This window comes from Crocodylus siamensis, chromosome 15, assembly GCF_052110815.1.
Source record: "Crocodylus siamensis isolate JL-2025a chromosome 15, ASM5211081v1, whole genome shotgun sequence".
Classification (NCBI taxonomy): domain Eukaryota; kingdom Metazoa; phylum Chordata; order Crocodylia; family Crocodylidae; genus Crocodylus; species Crocodylus siamensis.
This window is the reverse complement of record NC_143409.1, coordinates 46,144,177-46,170,656: the sequence shown is the minus strand read 5'-3', so window position 1 is coordinate 46,170,656 and position 26,480 is coordinate 46,144,177. Positions and strand designations below refer to the sequence as shown.

Here is a 26,480-nt window from a genome sequence, read left to right as displayed (position 1 = left end):
TGCTAATGCAAATAGTGTCGTTCAGTTTTGATTTGTACAAGGAGCGAGGCCCTGCGGCGGCCCGATCCGCCCCCCTGGCTGTTGCTGGAGGGTGTTTAAGCCGTGTTTAAAGTGTGCGGACCCACAACGGGCGCGGCTCGGGCAGGGAGACGAGCCCCCTCCCGGCGCCCGGCGGGGCGGGGCCTGCCCGGATTGGCTCACATGCCGCCGGCCCGCCCCCGCCGCCGCCGCCGGCAGGACGGCCAGGCAGGCGCAGGCGCAGGGCGACCGGAGCCGGAGCCGGAGGTTGGGGCGGTGGGCGGTGTCCGCGTGTCGGGCCTGTGCCGGGACCCGCGCGGGGTCGGGCCGGGCCGCACTCGCACCCCTCGGCCCGGGCGGGAGGCAGGGAGAGAGGGGCAGACCCTGGGGGCCTGGGCCTGGGGAGTGTCCAGCACCGCCCGCCTGGGCTGTGCCGGGCCGCTGCTCTCCTGCTTTCCTTGGCGTCGGCACCTCCCAGCGGTGTTTCGCGGGCGCTGGTACGTGCTGCGGGCCTGGTCTTGCCTGGCAGCGCTCTGCGAAGGTCTTCCCTCCCTTTTGCAGACCAGTGCCCGAAGGGGCCCGTCAGTTGCTTGCATTGTCCTGCCCCTGAGTCTTTTCTGGCCTGGACAGCGGAGCCCTATAACTGCTCCCCCCCCACCCCAAGTCAGTGTCAGGTTTCAGCCCTGCACTTGGGATGGCGGAGCCTGCCTGGTTTGCTCCGAAGAGGGCAGTCCTGGTGGCAGCGGTAGCAGGATGTTCTCTCCTTCTGCCACACAGCCCCCAGAGGGGGACATGCCCCTTGTTCATATGTGGGATCCCAGCACTGCCGCTTTTTCACCCCGGGATGCATCAGCCCTCCCAGTCCTTTTCCCCACAGGGATGTGGTCCCAGGGGCTGGGGGAGGGAGCTCCAGGAAGCTGTTTGGTACTTCCCTTCTCACCCCTTCTCTTTGGGCTTCCCCCACAGCCTGTTCTGCTCCTGCACCCTCTACCTAGGGAATAATAACCCCAGAGGAAGATGGGAGCCCAGCATCCCAGCTTTGACACAGCCCTGGCCTCTGCCTTCCTCATCCTGTGCCACCAGGCTGCATCTGTTGGTAAGGATGGCTCTGTCTGTTGGTTGACTGTAGGGAGGAAGCCTGGGCTAGCAAGAGGGTGGTGACTGCCTCCGTGCTGGGCCAGCAGGGACCACTTCTGTGCAACCTCCCCCCTTCAACCCACCCAACCCCTTACACATGCCCCCATCCATCTTCATCCCGTGTATCTAGTTTTCATCTGCGTGCCCTCAAACCTTTGCTTCCATGCCCCAGCCACATCTTACCTCACCACCTAGCTTCTTCAATCCTCACAAACGCTTCTGTCCATTTACCCTCCTACTGCTGTATGTGCACTCCTCCATCTACCCAACTCCACTGATACCCATCCTTCTCTCTCCGCAGCACGCAGCACTCCCTGCACTCACCCCTTCACCTGCTCCCCATTGCTGTAGTCTTCTGTTGCTTGCAGCTCCTTTGTGAGCCCCAGGATGTAGAGCAGGGCTTGGCTTCCTGTGACAGGCCATCCACTTTCCCCTGCTCCCCCCTGACATGCAGGTGTTCTCCCCAGCCTCTTCTACAGGGCATTTTGAGGTGATAACTCCCAATCCCGTTGTCTCTGTCCTGCTGGGGAAGGAGGCCTTGCTGGTGTGTCAGCTCTTACCTGCACACAACGCTGAGGCCATGGAGATACGATGGACCCAGATTCGGGATGACAAGGAGAAACTCATTTACCAGAAGGGCAGGAACGAGATTCAGGGTGAGGCATATCGGGACCAAACGGACCTCCTCACCAGTGCCATGCAGGGTGGGACCGTGAGCCTGCTGATCAGGAATGTAACCCTGGCTGACCAAGGGAAATACGGCTGTGACTTCCAGTCTCCCGACTTCTTCAACAGTGCTGAGCAGGAGCTCCAAGTGACCAGTGAGTGTCCGTGGGGCAGGGTGCTGCCCAGAACTGGGCAAGGCAAGGCTAGGAGGTGCTGTCATATTGTTGTCCCTGTGTTCCTGCAGTCCACAAACTGGAGAAGCCCACCCAGACACTCCTGTGTCTAGAGCAGGGGGCTGTGGGTGGGTAGATGCCAGGGTGTCCCCTTCCTGTAGGCTTCAGTGACTGTTCCAAGGGCACATCCCTCTCCGTGATCACACTGGGCCTTCAGGCTAACCTGACAAAAGGGGCTCCAGCTCCCTGCCCTTGGGTCCTGCTGAGATCAGGCCAGTTCATAACTTGTCTGTGGAAAAGGTAAACTTCACCAATGTGAGAGAGAGTGGCAGGGAGCATGGAAAAGGCAGGCAGGGCAGTGGTTTTGATCATGGCCTTGACTGCCCAGGGAATCACTGTTCTTGTTCCTTCCTCAGGCTCTGGCTCAGATCCCCACCTACACCTCACTAGGGATGGGAATGGGGGCATCCGGGTCACATGTCTGTCTGCTGGGTGGTACCCAAAGCCCCGACTGTTCTGGACAAACAGCAGAGGGGAGACCCTGCGCCCTGACTTTGAAGGAGAAGATGACCATGATGGTGGCCTCTTCAACCTCTCCAGCTCCCTGGTGGTGATGGAAAGCTCTGACCCAGCGCTGAGCTGCACAGTCAGACCTAGCTCCCGCAGCCTAGGCAGAATGTCGTCCCTTCTCATCGCTGGTGAGCTACAAATGCAGAAGTGCAAAGGGGCCTCCAAATACCACCTGAATTAAAAAAGAACTGCTGCAGTGTTATGGACAGTGAATTTTTGGTCTGTTTTGGTTAACTTGCATTTGACACAAGTGTCTAAAGAACAGGTGGGAGAAGAGTTCTCTTGGTTAAGGTTTGCTGGTCAGCAGGCATGGGCTCTCCATAAAGACCTCCTGGAAGAATGCAGAAGCTGTCAGACTAAATGGATGTGACAGTTCCAAAGTAAAAACATAGGCAGGGGGAAAGCATTAACAACAGTAACATTAACATCGTATCCAGAAGGAGGCAAAAAAGGGCTAGAACTCAGTACTTTTGCTCTGAGATCCCTATTGCATGGTATGAAAAGATAACCTGAGTTCACCCGTGCTCTTCTTTTTTCCCTGTGCAGACACGCTGTTCCCAAGACCCAGCCGTCAGCGGACTGGCCTCATTGTGTTCCTGGTGATGTTATGTTGCTCTGTCATTGTGTTTGTTGTTTGCTTAAGGATTCACAGAGCAAAAGGTAAATTCTATTTAACCAAAAGAGAAAAGAAAGAAAAAACCATAACAGGAAAAATAACTGGAGCTCTCTTCAGATTGTCACTAAAAAGCAAAAGAGTGTCTCTAATAACTGTCTTTAGTTTTGTTAGACATATATTATAGCAGTGACACAAGTGCTGCAAGTGAAACAGGCAGGCTCTGTGTATGGTGTGTTGCAGACTGGGAAGGGGAGAGGCAGCACAGCAGCAGGTAGCGTAGGAACCAGAAAGCAGAGTAGCAGATCAGACAGGGGACAGGGATCAGAGTGGTACTTGGAAAGGGTGTGGGATTTATGGCATGCCTGCCAAAAAAGGTTGTCTCTCACTGCCTTACAGTATCATCTAGAGTGAAGATGCACACACAGTGATAGAGAGCATCTGCCAAAACAGCTTCCAGCATAAATAGACAGAGAATGGTTTATTATCCCCATGTTTCAGATGGGGAAACTGAGAGCCAGGGAGATGAAGTGACTTGACTAAGATGACTAGATAGGTGCAAGGACAGGGGTTGGACTAAGATGACTAGATGATATCTTTGGAGCCTACATCCCAGCTAACTTTCTGTCTTCTTATTTCCAAAGGGAAAATCAAGAAGAAACTGGGTAAGTGCACGTTTGAATTCTGTTTGGGAACATTTGCTAGGTAGCCAGACTTCATCCAGAGGCTGACCTCTGACCAGTGTTTTCTTCTCATTTCAGACTCAAAACCAGTATTTGACAAAGCAGGTAAATACAAATGGAGAATAGGGTCTGGTAGGTGATGGGTGCTAGAAGCCAGCAGTCATGAGCCCTGGGTTCTGTCCCCAAGTGGGAGAGGGGCGTCTAGAAGTTAGAGCACTTACAAGCCAAACTCCTGGTTTTCTAGCCCCTGGTCTGGGAAAGAAGTGAGAGGTAATGATTAAAGCAGTAGGTTAATGCTGGGATCCAGTGCCTTATCCATAAAACCAAGCTGTTCTCTGTTGTGAAGCACTTCTTCCCAACTCTTTGTTTATCAGTGCTGTTTTCTTGAAATCACTTAATACACCAGTTGGAGCAAGACCTTTTAATGAAACCAGCAAGCTGTCTTTCCTGGGCTTGAGCTCTCTGTGTGTCTGTCTCCCTGTGTGTCTGTCTGTGTAGCACTTGAGGCTGTGACTCTGGATCCTAACACGGCTCACCCCAGCCTGGTCGTGTCCACGGACCAGAGAAGTGTGACAGCCAGAGACATGCTCCAGCCCGTGCCCAACAACTCTGAGAGGTTTGACCAGTATTCCTGCGTGCTGGGCACAGATTGCTACACATCGGGGGTGCACTACTGGGATGTGGAGGTGGGAGACAAGCAGGGCTGGGCCCTGGGTGTCACCAGGGAGTCTGCCAACAGGAGGGGAAGGTTCAGTTTCAGCCCTGAGCAGGGCACCTGGGCCATCCAGCTCTCAATGGGCCAGTACCGGGCAGTCAATGCAGAATGGAGCCTGCTGGACGTGCCGCAGAAACCCAGGAAGATCCGAGTGTACTTGGACTATGACAGTGGGGTAGTGTGCTTCTATGACATTGACACCATGGTCCCCATCCATGCCTTCACTTCCTCTTTCTCTGGGAAGATCTACCCTTTCTTCTGGGTCTGGTCTGTGGGAACATCTCTTAGACTGGCAGACTTTCATTCCACAGCCTACACCAAAAACGTCAGAGTGGTTTGAGGCCTGCTCCAGTCACATAATATTTATTAAACTTCTTTTGGCATGAGTGCTGGGTTCGGAAGTCACCCACTAACTTGTTGAATCTTGCCTGAAGTTTCCTTGTGGCCATGTGAGTATACTCAAAGTAATGTCAAGTTAGTTCCTGGCCCTTATATTTGGTATGCTGGAAAAGGTGGCTTCACAGAAGTACACTGAGAAGAGCCATCACTGCAGGAATCATTTCTGGCTCAGTGCTGGGTGGTCTTTATACATTATCGGCTAGAGTGGGGTCTTTGGATGTTTACTGTTCTGAGCTGAATGACTGGGGAGTTCATGGAGACGATCCTTTCCCATAAGCACTGAATAGACACACGGCTGTGTGTAGGTTGTTTCAGTCAATGCACCGGAAACCATGGCATGCAAGACCAAGAAACCTGTGGCCTGATCCTCCCTGTAGCTCTGCCTGTGGTGTTTGCCATAGAGTCTATGGCTCTAGGGTCAGCCGCCTTAGCTGTTGATGGGCTGTTCTACAGCCCTTTATTTGACATGTGGGAGTGATCATCCTTGACCATAAGGGATTGCCGCTGCCACCGCCCTTTGTGCACTTCAGTTCTAAACACTTAACGCACAAAAACAGTCTAAATGGCTGTGCTGACAGGGTCTATGAGTCTAGTGGTACTGCAACCCCACTTCACTTGTTTGTGCCTTTCCTGCAGTTGAGTTTCAGTGTCACTAGGATGTTACCTGTGAAATGAACCATGGTCTCACTGGACATTGCTGACTAGCTTGGCTGCTTCCTTGCTGAGATGCTGAGCAATGTGTCATGCTGTATTCAGGCATCTGTGCTGCTTCCTGTGTTGGGTGTGCGTGTGCAAGGGATGCTGAGGAATGTCCCCATGCCCCTCTCCTGGCCAGACCTCTTCACCTGGTGATGGGAGACATGTAGGAACAATAACCGGACTGTAAGCCATCTGGGCTTTACACACATCATGCCATAGTGGTCAGAGGGTTGTATTTTCTTAGTTACACAACCTCCTCAGTAGGTTCTGAATGGAAAGAAACCAAATGAAATGTCCCTGAGGAGATGAGGTCTGTGGCAATCCCAACCAGAGCAATCAGTAAAGGGTGTTCCTTTACTGGTGCCAGGGGTTTAGGTCCTCAGTTACCAGGGGTTTAGGTCCCAGTTTCTGTATAACCAGCTACTGCCAAAGGCAGAAGTGCCCTCATCTAGCTCCCTGCTGTTTGAACTCAGTCCTTATGTTAAGATGATTGCTTGGTACAAAAAGTAGCAAGTTCATGGAGTTTCAGGAAGTCACGTTTCAGGGCCCAGTCAGGCTGCATTTAGCCTCCTTAGTCCACTTAGGTGCCTATTAGATAGAGTGGGACTTGGGGCTGGTTTTTCTCTGTGACAAGCCACCTGCATTTGTGAGTTCCTCCAAAAGGGGCCACTTTAGTCAGTCCTTTTCCCACCCATGTTGTGGCTGCCAGCCCAATGATGGGCTGGCAGTAGGGCCATATTCCTTATTCAGTTCTGGGACTTCAGCCATCGTGTTTCTCTGTCCCTCCCTCTCTCACCACTGGTTCCTGTGCCATAACATCCTTGACTGCTCTCGGCCTCCTCCTCCCCTTCTTCCCCTCAGCATAATGCCTGATCGCTTCTGAGGTCCTGCTCATTACCCTTCCTTCCGTGAGATTGAGCTGCATCCCATTTGCTCCTCCTCCATGGGCTTGGAGTGGTCCAGGTGGTCACTGTCTTACCTGTGTGCACGGTGTATTAAACACTATAGAGTCTGATTCATGGCTTGGACTGTTTTTTCTTCACAGTGTCTTGGTTTGGTTTCTCTATAGACAGCTACTGCCAAAGGCAGATGTGCCCTCTTCCTGCTCCCTGCTGTCTGTGACTCAGTCCTTAGGCTAGGATGATGGCTTGGCACAAAAGTACCAAGTTCATGGAGTTTCAGGAAGTCGCGTTTCAGGGCAGAATTGGGCTGCATTTAGGTTCCTTAGTGTGCTTAGGTGGCGTGGGGCTTGGCTCTGGGTTTCTCTGTGACAAGCCACCTACATTTATCCACTGTCTTGTCCAATAGAAAGGCCATTCCAGTCCGTCCTGTTCCCACCCATATAATTGCTGCCAGCCTCATAATGGGCTGGCAGTAGGACTGTGGTCTTTGTTCAGTTCTGGGCCTGCAACCATCCGGTTTCTCCGGCCTTCTATCTCATCACTGGTTCCTGTGCCATAACATCGTTGACTGCTTTTGGCCTCCTCCTTTCCCCTCCTCCTCTTCAGTATAATGCCTGATCACTTCTGAGTTCCTGTTCATTACCCTCCCTCCCCTGAGATGGAGCTGCATCCCATTTGCTCCTCCATGTGCTTGGAGTGGTCCAGGTGGTCACTGTCTTACCTGCCTTACCAGGAAGGACCTACAACCTGCTACAGACATAGGGGCATGCACCCAGGTGGTGTGAATTGTCTGTAGCTTCAGAGGAGGTGAGAGGAAGGAGGAGGGTGAGAGGAAAATCCTGAGTGGTTCCTGTACATTGCCTGCAGCTCCAGTGACGCTGGGTCCTGGCTGGTATCAATTGGCCATCACAAAATTGGAAATGGTGGGTCACATCTGTTGTAGTGCAAACTGGGGAGCCTGGGAGTTGGTGCCTCTCACCTGTGCAGGATCACTTTGTAAGGGGCTGCTGTTTCCCTGCAAGCAGCACCTGCTGCCCCTCCACCTTGCCCACAGGCACACGTGAATCCAGGTCCACATCCAGTGGGGACCATAGCTGGAGAGCAGAAATCTCACCCTTTAGGGCATCAAAAGGAACTGCAGAAACTGGCTCCCTCACCCCTGCACCGGGATCCAGCTGTGGTGAGGCAGGAGCAGACGGTGCTGTGTCCATCCTGCACTTTAGGGTGTCTGGGAAAGGGTGGACTGGTGCTTGCTTTGCTGATCCTGATTGTGGGTGAAATGGCTAGAAATTCTGCTTGGGCCACCCATCAGAATACCTCTGTGCCACTGGGGGACTGTCCTGGACTTCGGTAACCAGAGTCTAGCCTGGCCGAAAACGCAGTTTGGCTGTGCCAGGCTGCCAACAGACAGCACCCCAGCCACTGTGCTAAATGTATGGGCCTGAATAAGGAACTGGATTTTGGGCTGGGATTATACCCAGAAATCTTTCTTAGACCACCCCAGACCACACCTCTGTGCCACTGGGGGATGCTTCTGGATATCTCTGACTAGAGATTTGCCCAGCCCAAAGCACGATTTGGCTGTGCTAGGCTGCCAAAAGACAGCACCCCAGCCACTGTGCTAAGTATGTTGACCTGAATAAGGAACTGGAATTTGGGATGGGATAATAGCTAGAAATCCTTCTTGGGCCACCCCATGCCATGCTTCTGTGGCACCGGAGGACTCTCCTGGACATCTCTGACCAGAGACTTACCCAGTCCAAAATGCGGTTTAGCTGTGCCAGGTTGCCAACTGTCGCCACCCTCCAGACACTGTGCTAAGTATCTGGACCCAAATAAGGAACTGGATTTTGGGGTGCAAAGACTTTTCAGAAATGAGTTTTGGGCCAGGCAATTCTCTGGTCACAGATGTCCAGGAAAGTCTCCCAGTGCCACGGAGGTGTGGTCTGGGGTGGCCCAAGAAGGATTTCTGGGTATAATCCCAGCCTGAAAGCCAGTTCCGTATTAAAGCCATTATACTTAGTATAGTGGGCATGGGGGCTGTTAGTTGGCAGCCTGGCATGGTGAAACCGTGCTCTGGGCTGGGCATGACTGTGGTCAGGGTTCTTTGGGACAGTCTGCTAGTGGCATTGCCATGAAATTTGGGGTGGCCCATGAAGTATTTTGCCCCATAATCCCATCCTAATCTAACCTTTATTTCATAGACATTAGGGCTGGAAGGGACCCTGGAGGATCATCGAGTCCAGCCCCCCCGCCCAAAGGCAGGAAGTCAGGTCACAGGATCCCAGCAAGATAAGCATCCAAACATTTCTTAAAGGAGTCCAGAGTAGGTGCTTGAACCACCTCCGGCACCAGTCTATTCCAGACCTTGGGGGCTCGGACAGTAAAGAAGTTCTTCCTTATGTCCAGCCTGAAACGGTCTTGGAGGAGTTTGTGACTGTTTGACCTTGTCGTCCCTTGGGGCACTCTGGTGAACAGGTGTTCCCCCAGATCCTGATGTTCACCCCTCATATACTTATAAGCAGCCACTGGGTCCCCCCCTGAGCCTGCGCTTTTCCAGGCTGAAGAGTCCCATGGCTCTCAGCCTCTCATCATAAGGTCTGTTTTCCTGCCTTCTGATCATGTGTGTGGCTCTTCTCTGGACTCTCTCAAGCTTCTCCACATCCTTTCTGAAGTGCGGAGCCCAGACTTGGATGCAGTACTCCAGCTGTGGCCTCACCAAAGCCGAGTACAGGGGGAGGATGACATCCTGTGATTTGTTTGGGAAGCATCTATGGATGCAAGCCAAAACTTTGCTAGCTTTACCTGTTGCGACATCGCATTGGTGGCTCATATTCATCTTGTGATCAATCATGACCCCCTAGTCCCTTTCAGCCATGGTGCTAGCAAGTGTAGCACTGCCAAGCCTATAAATATGCTGTGGATTTTTCTTCCCACGGTGGAGTACCTTGCATTTTTCAGTGTTGAACACCATCAGGTTTTCATCTGCCTATGTTCTGAGCCTGTCAAAGTCAGCCTGGATCACCGACCTGTCCTCAGGTGCGGACACTTTACCCCAATGTTTGGTGTCATCGGTGAACTTGGCCAGTCCGCTTCTGATCCCAATGTCCACATCATTAATGAAGATGTTAAAGAGTACAGGCCCAAAGACAGAGCTTTGGGGGATCCCACTGGTTGCAGCACACCACAGTGATTGATTTCCCATTAACTACCACTCTCTGGGTCCGACCTCGGAACCAATTCCCCAGCCAGTGAACTGTGACATAGCCAAGTTGCACTGTGTCCCCTTTGGGATAGTTTGATCATGCAGTGACTCGGGTACTGAGCTGTGGCTGCATTTCCTCTGCTTCATCCTGCCCCCTCTGAGGTTTGTGGCACGTTGGGTGTCAGATCAGCTTCGTCTCTTATTAGTTTCAGTTGAAACGGCTGATCAGTGGGGAAAATCTAGGGTTTCTGCTTCATATTCTCCTTCACAAGACAGGTCTGTTTTCCATGTAAAATAATAACTTTCCATTGGAACACTGAATATCTAAGATCCAAAATCTGAAGAAAATTTAATCTGAAAATGTCACCAAGGAGCATCACAGGGATAGAAGGCCCAGTGCCTTGTGCTGCCATTCTCCTCTAGGATAGCCACTCTCAACCAGAGTGCTACAGCACCCTAGGGTGCCTTGAGATCCTTTCAAGAGTGCCATGGGGTACTGTACGGCGTTAGCATAGATAACGGTGCAAATACAATGCATAAGAGAAACCCAGAGATTTCAAATAGGAATCTAGAGTGTTAAAAGCATTCTCACCTGCTGGGATTTGAGCTCTTTGCAATAAAAAAAATTGCTCTTTGTCTCAGTCAAAAAACAAGAGCTGGCATTTTCCAAGGGGGACCTTGAGTCTACTGAGGCTGAGAACCACTGCTCTAGGAGCTGGCTCCCCAGCTGAACAACATCCTCCATGAAGCACTGCAGCAGCTCAGCAAGATGCCACGTGGCTTGCGGCAGACGTAGTGCACTCAGAAAGCCGAGCTCAGAACGAAACTGGAGGGCAGAAGATCCCTGAAGCCTGCTTCCCGTGAAGCGGCATACCCACGTTTCTGAACGTAAGCTCTTCAGCAGTCTGCAGTGCTCCACCAGCAGCGCTTCATTTTCAGCGTTGCAAACATTTCCTAAGCGTAGCACTAAGACCCAACCTCATTACCGCCCCCAGAGCACTGGCATTCGAGAAGCACAAGCTCTCTGAAATGACTGCATTGCTTGGACCATGGCATAGAGCCTGGCAAACTAAAACACCAAGGGACAACCTCCATGTCACCTCCCCTGTACCGCCCTGTTCCAAGTGACTCAAACAGAAACAGAACTGATTAGCCCTGTTGGAGCGCAGCAAGGCCCCCAGCTCAGGGTAAGGTCCAGCTTACCTAACACAACTGCTTTGTGTTGTCATAATAATTTATTGCACCAAATACCTGCTTCATTTCCCACTCCCAATATAACCCTAGACTGTAGTGTCTCTGCATCATCTCTTGCATAACCACATACCTGCATGACTATACATGTAGGCTCTTTACTTGATGTGGGATATTATTTTACATATTAATTAGTACATATGCATAGACAATGACATTCTCTTTAGAATTCATTAATGACAAGTTTTTATTGGGTCTAGATTGGCTTTGAAAAAGGAACCAGGAATAAGGAACTGGGAACGAGGGATAAGGAACTGGGAATGAGGGATAAGGAACTGGGACTAAGGAACTGGGAATAAGATACCAATTTCAGCCTCATTTCTTCTCTCACAAGTGCATTTGGCTGTAAAATGGAAAGCTCCCTTCCAGGCCAGGCCAGGGGCTGCACCAGCTGCCGGTGGGCCAGGGCCTCTGCTTCTGGAGACCTGAGCTGCTAGGTAGGTTTGGTGAGGCCGGGCGAGGGCTCACGCAGCTGGTGACTTGCCAATGTCCTTGTGGTGCCCCGTCAGCAGTAGCTGCCACCCACGCCCAGAAAGTAGGTGGGGCTCTCCGAGAGGCAGGAGGGTTACTTGGGCTGGTGGCCAGGCAGATTAGTTAAAACACATTGCTCGTGGGCTTGGCAGGGGAGGCTTTTGCATGACAGGGCAGGGACCCAGTTCTGTACCACCACTCCCAGAGGAGAAAGGAAAGCTTTGTGCCCTGGTTCCCCCTGGCGAAAAATGTGGGTGGTACTTTCAATGTAAACACACAGTGGAAGTTTTACTTTCACTTCCTTTCTTTCTCTCCCTCTCCTCCAGTAGTGGCAAAGCTTGGTGCAGAAGAGGATCTGCTGAGCTGCCCCTTCCCAGAGCCGGAGCAAAGCCTGCTGGATGCTTGCCCCCCCCCCCCGGCCATGTGGGCAAGCAGCGCTGCCTTGGGGCCCGACTGGACGGGGAGCTGTTACCTTCTCCAGGATGCTGTTGCCATCACCATCTGCCTCCTCCTGTGCGTTCAGACATCTGCTTCAGGTGACGACACCCCTCCCCAAGCCTGTGCAGTGCAGGGCCCCCTCTCCCTGCAGCATGTACCTACCCCTTTGGCATAGCATATTCTTGCTCACTCTTTAAGCCAGACCAAGGGGCATGAAATAGGCAGTTCTGAGCACACTGCAGTCATTGCACCTTGGAGGTGGTAGGGGTTCTTGGCATTTTCGCTCCCCTTGCTCAGAGGTACAGCCTGCTACTGGAAATAGGGTGCCTGCTGCTTTAGCACAGCCTCATGATCTGAGTTGGGAGCCTCCCCTATAAACATTTCCTTGTCCAAACTGGCCTTAACTGCTTGTCTCCACATCTCTGTTCACCAACATCAATTGGTTTAAAGATTAAGTAGTTATAGGGTTATACTGAGTTTTATAGGAGGCAGGGCAGCATGGCACCCTAGACTAACCTGTTCAGATCGGTGTGCTGTGTTTGTGCCCTGGTGGACACAAACCTGCTGAAAGTTAAACCAACATAGTGTCCATCTTCAGAAAGGACTCCAGAGGTGACTCCAGGAAGTATAGAGCGGTGAGTCTCAGCTCCTTTAGCTGGAAAATTGATATAATCCAGAATAAAAAAATTAAATCAGCAGTCACTTGAATTAATCTAACGTGCTGTGGAAGAGTCGGTGTGATTTTTTTGTAAAAGGAAATCCCGTGCCTCACTCATCAACTGAACTTTTTCAGGATGTTGACAAGCATGTGGACAGTGGAGATCCGGTTGCTATATTATATTTGCATTTTCACATCCTTTCTTTGATTAGGTTCCTTGCCACAGGCTCTTAAAACAGTTGTCATAAGAATGAAGGGAAGGTCCTTTTATGGACCAAAGGCTAGTTAAGAGAGAGGAAACAAAGGGCAGGATGATAAATGATAATTTTTTCAAGATGGAGGAAAGTCTAGAGGAAGGGTCCCCAGGAACCTCGTTGGGCCCACTTGTATTCATCATTTTCATAAATGGCTGTAAGGGGGTGAAGAAGGTGCTGGGCGAGGGCGACGCCGGTGGCGGCAGGGACCGGCCTGACTTCTGGGTCCCAGCGGAAGGCGAAGCACCCACGTTTCCCCCTTCCAGGAACCCAGAAGCACCCGGATGGAGGCCTACCCGGATGGATAAAGGGAGCCCGGTGGGTCCGGAGAGGCCCCCGACAGATTCGGAGTTAGGAGCAGCGGGTCCGGAGATGAGAGCGGCGGATCTGGAGGAGAGCTGGGGAAGAGTCGGCATCGGGAGAAACACCCTGGAGCAGGTGTGAGCCGCCTGGAGACGCAGCAGGACCTACTGGGGCAGGGGTAAGCCCCGGCGCGGCAAGGAGGCCCGGCCAACTGGCGGCGAAGAGACGAGTGGCTTAATGCCGCGGGAAGCGACGGCACCCGGCAGGAGCCGGGTACCGTAAGTACTGTAATACAGGGGCGATCACAGGCGGGGAAACCACTGCGCCTGTGATTCTCGGGAGGACTAAGGGGCGGAAGGAGGCCCCTGGGAGAGGGCGGAAGATCCCAGCCCGGATCCAGGAAGGGGGTCAGCCCCGCAGCTGATAGAGGATATCGGGGAGGACAGCCGAGGGGCCAAACAAACCCCGGCTCCCGTGAACCCCTGCCAGGAACTTTGTGTTGAACTTTGTATTTTTTTTCCTTTACGAACATTTTTGGGATTAGCGTCCTGACGAGTGGCCCACCCCGAGAGGTGGCCACTTTCCCAGAGGATCGGGCAAGGGTGTAGGAGAGGAGGAGCCCTCAGGACCCCTGGACCCAGCAGAGACGGAGTGCCGTTTCCGAACTGCACGCACCACAATATTGTGAACCCCTAAGTTACCATCAGAGTCGTGGCAGGCGAGACTGGCGTGAGTGCAGCGAGGACGACACATTCCCCTCCTACCGGGGGGAGTCCCCAGTGAGACAGTCAGTCGGCGAACTGACCCCCTCAATGGCCTGGAAAAGGGAGCATATAGTGAAATCACAATATTTTCACATGATACTGAATTATACCACGTAGGCAAATACCAAGCTAATGGTGAGGAATTGGAGAAAGATCTCACAAACCCAAGTGAGTGAGCAATGAAGTGGCAAATGACTTCTAGTGCAAAATTATGTGAAAGTGTCACCTCAATGACACGTCCACAGTGGTGGGCTCTGAACTAGCCATTATCATTCAGAAAAGAGCATGGTCTCTGTCCGTGCAGGAGCCTGTGTCCTAGAACATGTCCTTTCCGTGTAGCTCTGTTGCAAATGATTATTGTGACTGTGGTGTCCAGAGGGCCCTCTGTATTAGGCCCTGTGGATTAGGGCTGGGTCTGGGCCTGAGCTGTTTGCAGTCCCAAGTAACCATACAGGAGTTGTATCTCCCTGTAGAGCAGGGAAACCGAGGCAAGGGATGATCATACACAGGTCCCTGACCTATGCCTGACCAGCTAAGCCAGCCATCCTGCCTGCTGGCCCTACTGCTGGTCCTTTGATCCCGTGAGCACTCTGGTCTTCTTCTCCCCAAAGCTGTTCCAGGTGCAGTGCTCTGCCAGCCCCCTGGTTGCCCTGGTGGGGGGAGAAGTGATTTTAAACTGCCGCCTGTTTTCTGAGCGACATGTCAGAGTGTGCACATGTGATGGACCTGGCCCCAGTCCAGCCAGGATGTCCACATCCATGAGATGGACGGTAGCAAGAGGCAAGGGGTAGCATACCAGGGCAGAACTGAATTCCTCACCCAGGAGATCACCCCTTCTTGTCTGGTGTACTCTTTAACCGTGGCCAGAGGATTTCACTCAGTCCTAACTCAGGCAAAACCTTGAGCTAAACGGACAGAAAATTTGCCTGTGCACAGCCAGAACAAATTACTTCAGGAGTGAGGTCTTTTACAGTTGTATTAATTTTATACACTCCATTATACCCAAAAAGCTAATACTGTGTAGTGTTACATTTCAAAACCTATTCACTCTGATCATCCTGCTCTGTGAAGTTCTAGCAAGTATGGCAATTAGCAGGAAATGATCACCTCTTGGCCAAACTGGCCAGTTGTGGCCTTGGCTCCACCATGATCTGCTGGCTGGGAAATTGGCTTCGTGGTCGGACCCAGAGGGTTGTGATTGATGGCAGTCACTCATCATGGTGCCCTGTGACCAGTGGGGTCCCTCAAGGCTCTGTCCTGGGACCCATGCTGTTCAACATCTTCATTAACGATGTGGACATTGGAGTCAGGAGTGGACTGGCCAAGTTCGCCGATGACACCAAACTTTGGGGCAAAGCATCCACGCCAGAAGATAGGCGGGTGATCCAGGCTGACCTGGACAAGCTCAGCAAATGGGCAGACGAGAACCTCATGGTGTTTAACACCGATAAATGCAAGGTTCTCCACCTTGGGAGGAAAAACCTGCAGCACCCTTATAGGCTCAGCAGTGCTACACTAGCTAGTACTATGGAAGAAAGAGACTTGGGGGTCATGATTGACCACAAGATGAACATGAGCCTGCAATGCGATGCTGCGGCTAGTAAAGCGACCAAAACGCTGGCGTGCATCCATAGATGCTTCTCGAGCAAATCCCGGGACGTCATTCTCCCCTTGTACTCGGCCTTGGTGAGGCCGCAGCTGGAGTACTGCGTCCAGTTTTGGGCTCCACAATTCAAAAAGGATGTGGAGAAGCTTGAGAGAGTCCAGAGGAGAGCCACACGCATGATCAGAGGTCAGGAAAACAGATCTTACGATGAGAGGCTGAGAGCCATGGGACTCTTCAGCCCGGAAAAGCACAGGCTCAGGGGTGATCTGATGGCCACCTATAAGTTTATCGGGGTGACCACCAGTACCTGGGGGAACGTCTGTTCACCAGAGAGCCCCAAGGGATGACGAGGTCAAACGGTCACAAACTCCTCCAAGACCGTTTCAGGCTGGACATAAGGAAGAATTTCTTTAGTGTCCGAGCCCCCAAGGTCTGGAACAGTCTGCCAGCGGAGGTGGTTCAAGCACCTACATTGAACACCTTCAAGAGTAAATTGGATGCTTATCTTGCTGGGATCCTATGACCTCAGCTGACTTCCTGCCCTTTGGGCAGGGGGCTGGACTCAGTGATCTCCCGAGGTCCCTTCCAGCCCTAATGTCTATGAAATCTATGAAATCAAAGGAGCATCTCCCTGAAGATCAGGGACATCTGTCCATCAGATGAAGGTCAGGACCAGTGTGAGAGCAAGTCAGATGCCTACAACACCTCAGCCCTGCTACAGCAACATGTGACTAATGAGTGATATTACTGCAGACCTTTCTCTGGACTGCGTGCTGGGTGTTGGTGTTAAACTGATGCTCGGAAAAAAGTCCCAGGGAAGTTCGTGTTTCCTGGGGCTTTCTGTTTGCACATTCATAAGTGGGGCTTTCCAAAGCCGTGGAGGGCACCTGTCTGGCCGCTTCCCATTGCCATCCCTGAGGTACATTCAGCAGCTGGATGTAGCTCAGTAAAAGGTGGGGCTCCCCATGGAGCAACAACACAGATGCACCAGCTGGGGGGTCTGGTCTGTGGGGCTGTGGCTGATCCTCATTAGCTGAGGCCTGGGCTCAGTGCATCCCATGGGGGCCCCATTGTGCTCCTGAGACAATGCATGAAGGTCACATGATGTGTGCTGAGCCCTCCTCCCTCATGCCTCAGTTTCCCCACAAAGTGCTGTCTGTGGGGGGGGGGTCGCCTCTCTCAAAGGTGAGGGAATCACTAGGAAGCATTCAGCAACTGATTTGCTGCTGATCCTTCTTTGTCCTCCAGATTCTGGCTCAGACCCCCTCCTCCACATCATGATTGATGACAGTGGGGGCATCCGGGTCACATGTCTCTCTGCTGGGTGGTTCCCAGAGCCCCAGCTGCTCTGGACAAACAGCCGTGGGGAGACCCTGAGCCCTGACTCACAAGAGAAAGACAGCAGTGATCGCAGCCTCTTCAACCTTTCCAGCTCTGTGGTGTTGACAGAGAGCTCTGACCCAGTGCTGAGCTGCACTGTCAGGCCCAGTTCTCCTGGCCCAGAGAAAAAGACAAGCATCAGTATCACAGGTAAGTGCCCACACAGCTCAGACCCTTCCCAGCACCCCTTCAAAGGTACTGGCTTGGCCCTGAGCCCATTGCAGGGAGAGGGTGACTCCAGAGCAAAGTCAGGGGAACAGGAGTCAGAATTGCTGCAGTCAGGGTGACAAGGGGGAGCAGAGATCGGAGCCCAGCCCCAATCCCAGTAACTCTGCTGTCCCCACATTGCAGAACAGAGGAGTTAGCACCCTCCAAAGTGCCCTAACAGGCTGCATCCTGTGTCCTCTTTGCAGGCCTCTTCCCGCAGTCATCTCCTGAGAAGGCAGTCCTGTGGGTCCTGCTGACAGTGGCTCTCCTCTTGTCTCTCCTCGGGGCTTATCTCTTCCGACGATTTTGTAAAGAACATGGTGAGTCCCCCACTCCCCTCCTGACAGCCAGGGAAGCAGTTTCATGTAGTGGCCATGAGCTGTTCCCAGAAAAGATCTCCACCAGGCCAGGCACTGCCCAGCAGTTGGGGACTGACACTGGGGCTCTTGTCCTGCTGGGCACTTTGCAGATACACAGTGGCCAAGGTTACTGCTCCATTTTTAGGCACTGCATAGATGCCCCATAAACAAAATCAGGGCCTCACTGTGCCAGGCACTGCATGGACATGCAGTGACAGACTGCCCCAAGGACGCCGCAGTCTAGATGTACAGAATTGGAGGGGAAACAGGCAGTGATCCTCTGAGGTCCCAGCAAGATAAGCATCCAATTTACTCTTGAAGGTGTTCAATGTAGGTGCTTGAACCACCTCCGCTGGCAGACTGTTCCAGACCTTGGGGGCTCGGACACTAAAGAAATTCTTCCTTATGTCCAGCCTGAAACGGTCTTGGAGGAGTTTGTGACCGTTTGACCTCGTCATCCCTTGGGGCTCTCTGGTGAACAGACGTTCCCCCAGATCCTGGTGGTCACCCCTGACAAACTTATAGGTGGCCATCAGATCACCCCTGAGTCTGCGCTTTTCCAGGCTAAAGAGTCCCATGGCTCTCAGCCTGTCATCTGGTCACAGGACACCATGATGAATGACTGCCATCGATTACCACCCTCTGGATCTGACCACGGAGCCAGTTTCCCAGCCAGCAGATCATGGTGGACCCAAGGCCACAATTGGCTAGTTTCGCCAAGAGGTGGTCATGGGATACCAGATCTAAGACCTTCCCTGGGATAGAAGTCAGGCTGATGGGCCTATAGTTTGCCAGATCCACTTTCCTCCCTTTCTTGAAGATCGGCACCACATTGGCCTTCTTCCAGTCCTTGGGCACTTCACCAAAGCACCAGGAGTTCTCAAAGATCCGTGCCAGGGGCTGGGCTATGACACTCGCCAGCTCCTTGAGTACCCCAGGGTGTAGGTTATCAGGGCCGGCTGACTTGAAGGTATCCAGCTTCTCAAGGTGTTCCTTCACGAGATCAGCATTGATGGAGGGCAGGGGATCTCCCCCACCTGGACCTCCCTGTCCCATAGTGAGCATGGGTGTCCCATGGGACTGATGAAAGACTGACGCAAAGTACCCATTTAATAGGTTGGCTTTTTCCTGGGCGTGGGTAGTCAGCTGTCCCATCTGGTTCAGCAGGGGTCCAGTGTTGCCCTTGCGTTTCCTCTGGCTCCCCACATATCTGGAAAAGGACTTTTTATTGTTCTTGATGTTCGAAGCTAGTTGGAGTTCAGTTGCAGCCTCCGGCATTTAAGGTCTAGGAAGTTTCAATTCAGAGGCTGAATCCCTCCCTCCTGTGCTCAATAGTTACTGATTCCCCTTTCTTCCAAGAATTTATCAAGCCCCTTTTCCAATCTGGCTAAGCTGTCAGTTAATACCACATCCTCTGGTAATGAATTCCACATTTTTATTACATGCTGTATAAAAAAAGAACTTCCTTGTGTTAGTTTTTAACTTACTACCTTCTAATTTTATTTTCTAAGTCCTAGTGTTTGTATTGTGAGAGAAGGTAGATAATAAATCCCTATTTAATTTCTCTTTGCCATATAGGATTTTGTAAGCCCTTATCATGTCACCCCTCACACGTCTCTTCCAAAATGAATAGGCTTACCCTCTTTAGCCTCTTCTCATGTGGAAGCCCCCCCAAACCATTAGTCATCCTTGTTGCCCTTCTCTGGACCTTCTCTAGTTGTTGTATATCCTTTCTGAGGTGTGAGGACCAGGACTGGGCACACCATTTAAGGTGTGGGTGCACCATGGATTTATAAAGGGTCATCCACATTTATCAATGATAATACTTTCTGTTTTGTTTACAGTTCCCCTCTTAATAATCCCTAACATTTTGTTTGCATTTTTTCATGGTTGCAGAACAGAATGTGGGAACTCCCTGGGACATTTAAACCGAGGGGAAGCAGAACATGATGGGTGGGCTGGCTCTGTGCGGGCAGGAGAGGGGCGTTATGGGAAAAGAGCCATGTATGGGCTGAAAAGATCAGATACTGTCAGCATGGGGTACTTCTGCTTTTAACTCAAGCTCACAGCCTTCTCTCTCTCTCTCTCTCTCTCTCTCTCTCTCTCTTTCAGAGGAGAGTGCCCCTACACACCCCCATTCATGTATTTCTTTTGTCTTCAAGTTGCCGGCTCTTGTACCATGATGTCACAGACATCTGGACTGAGATCAGGGCCCCTATACCAGACATTTCCCAGACGTGCAGTGACAGGCTACAGTCTAAAAAGTGGGCACAGTCTAAAAGAAAGAGGGCACGGTCTAAAAAATGAAGGGGCAACTGAGGCACAGACTGGTAAGAGGCTCATCCAGGGAGAGAACCCAGGTGTCCCAAATCCCAGTTTGCTGCCAGACCCCTAGTCCTAGGAGTGGCTATGGGGAAATAACCATATGTGGGCTAGACAGGTCAAGTGCCCTGGGCACTGGGTATTGCTTCCTTGTTTCTAACATGTTCTCAGCTTCATCCGTCTCTTTCTCTTCCAGAGGAGGCATCTAAGGAGCTGGGTGAGTTTCTCCTGCACATCTAGTTTCATGTTTCTGGTGACATGAACAGTCCTGTCTGGATGTCGCAGGCATCTTGACCATGAATGACTTGTGTCTTCTGAGGCTTGGTGGGGTCATGACGGCTGCCTGCAGGCAGCGGTGGTGGTGTCGGCAGCAGGGGCATGGTGGCGGTGAGGAGGGACCACCCGTAGGTGGCCGCGGTGATGTCGGCAGCGATTGCTGGCCGAGTGGGGACCTCCTGCAGTTGGCTGTGGTGGTGGCAGTGGCAAGCGGGGATGGGTGGCAAGCGGCGACTGCCTGCAGGTGCCGGCAGCTGTGTTGGCAGTAGCCAATCTCATGTGGGGCACGTGCCTCTCTGTGCCCTCCCTACCTGTCGCCTATGATCTTGATTGAGATCCAGGCCCCATAGTGCCAGGCACTGCACAGGCACATGGGACTAAATCATGGTTCGCCTCTATGCCCCTTGGCAGCACTTACATAACAGCAGATGTTGGCACTTGGATTCTGTTTCTGGGATTGCCCAGAGATGCGTATACCTGGCTTCTGGTCCTGGCCTCAGCCTCCTTAGGACATGGGTTCCCTCACTGCTGCTTATTCATGTTATCCAATGAATAATATATACAAGATGCAGAGAAGCGGTGGGGAGGCAGTGGCAAAAGCCAGAGCCCCTCCTCGCTAGGACAGTACCTAAGTCAATGGACCATACTCCCTCCCACCTCCCCAGAGGTGACTGGTAGGGGGTACATAGGGGTGCATGTGCCCCCCCATGGGGACGGTGCCCTCCCGATGGCCGACACTAATGCTGTCGGTAGGCCTGGTGCCCCCCATGACAGGGTCGGCGGCTTCTGCGGGTGTCCCCCCAGATTCAGGAGGCACCAGTCACTCGTGCACCTCCCCTTCTCCCCCTCACAGAAATTGTTTATGGGAATAACATAAAAACATCTCAGCCCACTAGAGCCAGTGCAGTCTGGGGACTTCAGTCCTTTGCAGAAATATGTAGTCACTTGGCCTGAAGCTCTCAGCATGCTTGCCTGAAGTTTGGTCCATTATACAGGACAAAGTCAGCCCAAGAAGAGGGACCTTACATCCTGCAGCAGGAGCATCCGGGGAGGTTCCCATCCTCCACCAGAGCCTGCATTCACTGTGGTCCCTGCCCAACAGAACTGGAGCCAATTCATACCAGGTCCAGTGGAGCTGTGGCCAATTTATACCTCCTGGAACGTGGCCCCTTGGTGGGATCATTAGTAGGCCCAGTGGCTCTGGGAACTGTGGCTTATTTGAGGGCAGCTCTGGGAAATACAAAGTTATTTTCTTTGAAGGAAGAACCAAAGAAATGCCGGGGGGCGGGGCTTCCTCGTCATGAAACTCTTCATAAATATCTTCTTGTCCTTTTTTCCTGCGTGCAACTGATACATGTTAAAACCAAAAATAATGTTTCTTGAGTGATAAAAAATCTCAAGAATTTTGGTTTTTTTCCCCACCAAAAAGAGTAAAAATGAAATTCAGACAAAATTAAGATATTCAGTTGGGAAAAAAGAGTTGGGTTTACATGAAAGAAAGAAGAAAACTGGACAGATGTATTGTGAACCGTTCTATTGAGCTCCCCACCTAACTGTGACCCCTCTCCCTTTTTTTCCCCTGCAGAGTTGAGACAGTTCCTTAAAGCAGGTAAGAGAGAGAGTTTCTATTTATCTCAAGGACTTACGCAGCACTGGGGACTTGTTGTATCTGAGACCTCACGCTCTCCTGTGTGTGCTGGCGCTTCTGGCAGTCCCTGTGCAATAGGGTTGAGCCATGGGACACAGAGCGGTGAAAGCTCAGATCCCCCTGTGTATCCCAATAGCACCATAAGAATCAGGTGCCAAGAGACCTTCCAGGCTGTGGAGCTAAGGGGGCAGATCAGGGAGTGAATCACTATCTCAGGTCCCAGGCACAGAGTGGATCCACTCTACTGCATACAGCTTTCCTGGAACAGATCTGGCTGCACCTGAAGCTGGGGGGAACAAAGCATGGGGATCCCAAAAAGCCCTTCTGCTTTCCTCAGTAAGTCTGGAAGGGGAGGAAGGGTTGCTCTGGATATAGCAGCTGTGAGACCATTACTGGACACAGGAGCTGGAGAATTTGGCTAATGGTAATACAAGCCTCCAGTTCTTAGCTAGGGCTCTCCATCCACTGTGGTCAGGATCATAGTTTCATAGTTGCTAGGGTCAGGAGGACCCTGATCAGATCATCTACCCTGACCCCCTGCCACAGGCAGGAATGTATGCTGAGTTCACAAGATCCCAGACAGGTGATCATCCAACCTGCTCTTGAATTTGCCCAAGGCAGGGGCGAGGACCACTTCCCTGGGAAGTTGGTTCCAGATTCTGGCCACCCTAATGGTAAAATATTGCCTCCTGATCTCTAACCTAAACCTGTTCTCCATCTGCTTATTACTATTGTTCACTGTCACCCCAGGTGGTGCTGGGGAGAAAAGGGCTCTTCCTATTTGCTAATGATCTCCCCTGATGAGTTTGTAGGCAGCCACCAGGTCCCCCCTCAGCCTCCTCTTGCTGAGGCTGAACAGTTTCAGGTCCCTCAGTCTCTCCTCGTAGGGCCTGCCCTGCTGCCCTCTCACCAAGCGGGTGGCCCCCCTCTGAACCCTCTCCAGGCTGGCCACATCCCTCTTGAAGTGCGGCGCCCAGTACTGGATGCAGTACTCCAGCTGTGGCCTGAACAATGTCGTGTAGAGGGGGAGGATCACCTCTCTGGACCGGCTTGAGATGCATCTTCGCATGCATGACAAGGTATGGCTGGCCTTGCTGGCTGCGGTCTGGCAGTGGCGGCTCATGTTCAACTTGGAGTCAGTAATGACTCCGAGATCCCGTTCTGCCTCTGTGCTTTCAAGAGGGGAACTCCCCAGCCTGTATGTATGCTGTGGATTCCTTCCCCAGGTGCAGCACCTTGCATTTGTCTACGTTGAACCCCATCCTATTCTCACCTGCCCACTTTTTTTAGTCTGTCTAAATCTAGTTGTAGCCTCTCTCTCTTCAAGTGCATCCACCTCGCCCCACATCTTAGTGTCATCAGCAAACTTGGACAGCATGCTTTCCACCCCCTTGTCCAAGTCGCTGATGAAGATGTTAAACAGTGCGGGCCTGAGGACCAAGCCCTGGGGGACCCCACTGTTCATGTCTCACCAGGTTGAGTACAACCCATCCATCACTACTCTCTGGATGTGTCCCATCGGCCAATTTTTTATCCATCCAACTGTGCAGGCGTCAATGCCACAGTCGCCTAATTTATTGTTGAAAATGGGGTGAGAGACAGAAGGCCTTCTTAAAGTCTAGAAAGACTGTCCACGGTGACACCATCATCCAAGAATTTAGGTACTTGGTCATAAAAGGCAATCAGGTTGGTCAGGCAGGACCTCCCTTTGATGAACCCATGATCATCTGTTCCATAGCGGGAGAAACTGAGGGGCAGAGAGGCAGCATTGCCAGGTCACGCACGCTACGTCATCTCCTGAGTGCCAGATCTGGGATCACTCCAGTGAGCCCCAAAGCAAGGAACTTGCACACTTCACGCGAGAGAGACGGTGCAGAAGTGACTTTGAGGCTTGAGTTTCAAACCATTATGGTTTGGCCCTAGGCCCAGGCCTTCACAGGCACTGAGGTGCCTAACTGTCTTGGGTTTTCTCTCTGTCCGCAGTGTCCCTGTCAGCAGCAGAGGTGAACCTGGCTGAGGACACAGCATACCCCTGTTTCATCCTGTCCAAGGATCGGAGAAGCGTGACTCATGGGGCCATCTGGAAAGATGTCCCCCAAACCACTAAGAGGTTCAGCTGCTTGCCCTGTGTGCTGGCCTCCAACAGCTTCAGATCTGGGAAGTGGTACTGGGATGTGGAGGTGGGGAGCTGGGGCAGCTGGGCCATTGGGGTGGCCAAGGTGTCTGTAGAAAGGACGGGTGAGTTCCTGCTGTTCCCTGACATGGGGGTCTGGGCTCTGCAGTGCATGGAAGGGCAGTGGGAGGCTCTCACCATTCCCCGAACCCGCCTGTGCATGGAGGAAAAACCAAGGAAGATCAGAGTTCAGGTGGACTGTGAACGTCAGAGCGTGTCCTTTTATGAAGCTGAGGACTTGGCCCACATCTTCACCTTCCCATGTTGCTCCTGGGAGCTGGTCTCCCCTTTCTTTGTACTCTGGACCATGGGGACAGAGCTCAGAATACTCCCCCCAGGATGCGTGGGAAGAGAAGAGAGCTCTCATGTCTCCTGTGACCCAGATGTGGATGACGAGTCTGTCCCACTGTCTTTTGGCCAATTGCAGGGCAGATTAAGGACGTAATGGGCAGAGGTAAGGATGTTTTGGCTGGTAATTACTTGCTTACAGTGTCAGACTAAAGGTTACTGGGCAAAGGAAAAAAGCTGTAGACACTAGACTGTGGCTACCCTCACATACATTCATGGGCAGGATGGCAGTTAGCACAGCTTGGGACCATGTTTGATCTGGTCCCTCTTATGGCTGTTAAAACTTGTCCTGTGAGTTTGTATTCAGCATTAAGCAGACAAGGTTCTTTGGGCAAATCTGGTATGTCCTTAGACCAGCACAGCTACAACTTATACCCCTATTCAACATTAAAGCATCTGTATTATATACTTGTTAATGAGAGATTTGAACTCATCATTAAAACATACCTAACTATATATTTTATTGTCAACCTGTTTTGGTCAAGTGGGGAGGTTTTGCCTGTAGTCAGGACTTCTAAGGTCCCTTCCTCATTACACACAGAGGCAAAACCTAGGCAGGACAAATGAGGAGAGGGCTGGGGTGTGGGCTAATTAGAGAAAAGGGAGAGTGGGGGAAAGGGAGGGGTGCAGCATAGGAGACACTCAGAGGGGTGCATTGGGATGGACCAGTTTCACATTGCTTCTGCCTAGTTTGGCACTCCTGGTCCCAGCTATGCTCCCAGTGCAGTGAGGCCAGCAGACCGGGGGGTGGATCTCACTGGCCTGTGCACATTGTTAGGGGCCCTCTCTGGACAGGGCCCAGGGCAGCTCCCAGCAGGGGGAGATGTAGCCTGGAGTCCTTGCAGCTCTGTCTGGCCCACAGAATCCACCACCAAGCTCAGCAGGGCACACCAGGACATGGGGCTGCCACCAGACTTTGACCCCTTGGGCCTGTGCCAACCACTTGTCTCACCACTGCCTCTTATGACAAGCTCACACTTGTGCCAGGGGCTCAGTGCAGCTCTCAGTGCCTAAACATGGGCAGGTTCATGTGCCTTGCAACTGGACAAAGTGGGCAGAGAGGCAGGATGTGTGTGATGTTGAAGGGGATGCGTTTTGTGTGGGGTGGAGTGAGGCATCTGAAGCCCTGACCATGGGCATATATACAGCTCAGGAGGCTCCTCCCAGCTCTAAAACCCAGCCCACCCAGTCCTAAGCCTCCATGGGGGACTACTAATGGGGTTTCCCTGCAGACAAATGAGAGACCACAGGGTATGGCCTGGCAGTCTCCCACACCCAGTGCAACCCCCTAACACACATGCATACACAGACTGGCAGATGACACTTGTAATGCATTGACACATACACAGTTCCCCCAAATCAATGAACAGAACCCCTCACGCAAAGAACCTCACGGTTACTGAATGCACTCATATACACACACACACACACACACTCTCTCTGCATAGATTTAATGCAGAAAAGCCCCTCTGCTCCAAGACCCCACAGTTACTGCACAGCCTGCCCAACATACACTGAGTCCCCATATCTATGAGATACTCCTTCCAGGTTTCCTTCCCTGCTCTTCTGTGCACTGATTTGTTCCCACTGCCCTCCCTGCTTCGGTTCCCACAGCCCATCTCAGCAGAGGAGATGGGTCCAGGCAACCCTGCAAGTGGATTAGAGGTTCCTCCAAGTCAGGCCTTGCTTCCCCTGCTCTCTGCCTAGCTCTGGTGGGTGTCTGGAGGGGGAGCAGCCTTGTGACCTGTGGCTGAGCTGCAGTGGTCAGTAAGTGTCAGGGCTTGGGCTCCCCTGATATGGGAGGGCAATCATTCTTCCCCTATGCTTGGGCTCCCCTCACCCATCCCGAGGAAGCTTGTGTCCCAGCTGGGCAGGGTGTAAGGGGGGGAGCATCTGCAGGGTGCAGCCCATGAGCTCAGCTGCCACCACTGTGCAGCGGCAGCTGGGAGTGTGTCTTCCCTGGGGCTGTCAGCAGTATTGGGAGCGTGTGCTCTCTGTGTGTGTGTGTGTGTGTGTGTGTGTGTGTCCCCTCACTTCCGTGGCCTGTGGGGGTGGCTACAGTGAGTGTGTATGTGTTTGGATAGGAGATAGAGACTCTGTGAGTGCATGTGTGCAGTTACTGTAAGCACATGCTTGATTATGTATAAGCAACCGGGGTTTTGTGCATGTATATGTACTGTCTGTAAGTGTCTGTGGTCTGCATGTGCTGTGTGTGTTCAGTGGGAGTGTGACTGTGTGCGGT

The 26,480-nt window shown here is 52.3% G+C and overlaps 1 protein-coding gene across 1 annotated transcript; it reads left to right on the top strand.

Annotated features, from left to right (window-relative positions):
- Positions 1-291: 291 nt before the first annotated feature.
- On the top strand, positions 292-24,688 carry LOC149852538 (butyrophilin subfamily 2 member A2-like). Its single transcript, XM_090030151.1, has 14 exons — positions 292-515; positions 985-1,114; positions 1,623-1,976; positions 2,411-2,692; positions 3,111-3,224; positions 3,398-3,409; positions 3,822-3,842; positions 3,939-3,965; positions 11,832-12,038; positions 16,774-17,055; positions 17,319-17,432; positions 19,990-20,010; positions 21,655-21,678; positions 23,701-24,688. The coding sequence occupies exons 2-14, from the start codon at positions 1,036-1,038 to the stop codon at positions 24,333-24,335; spliced, it is 2,172 nt and encodes a 723-aa protein (XP_089886277.1). The 5' UTR covers positions 292-515; positions 985-1,035; the 3' UTR covers positions 24,336-24,688.
- Positions 24,689-26,480: the final 1,792 nt, after the last annotated feature.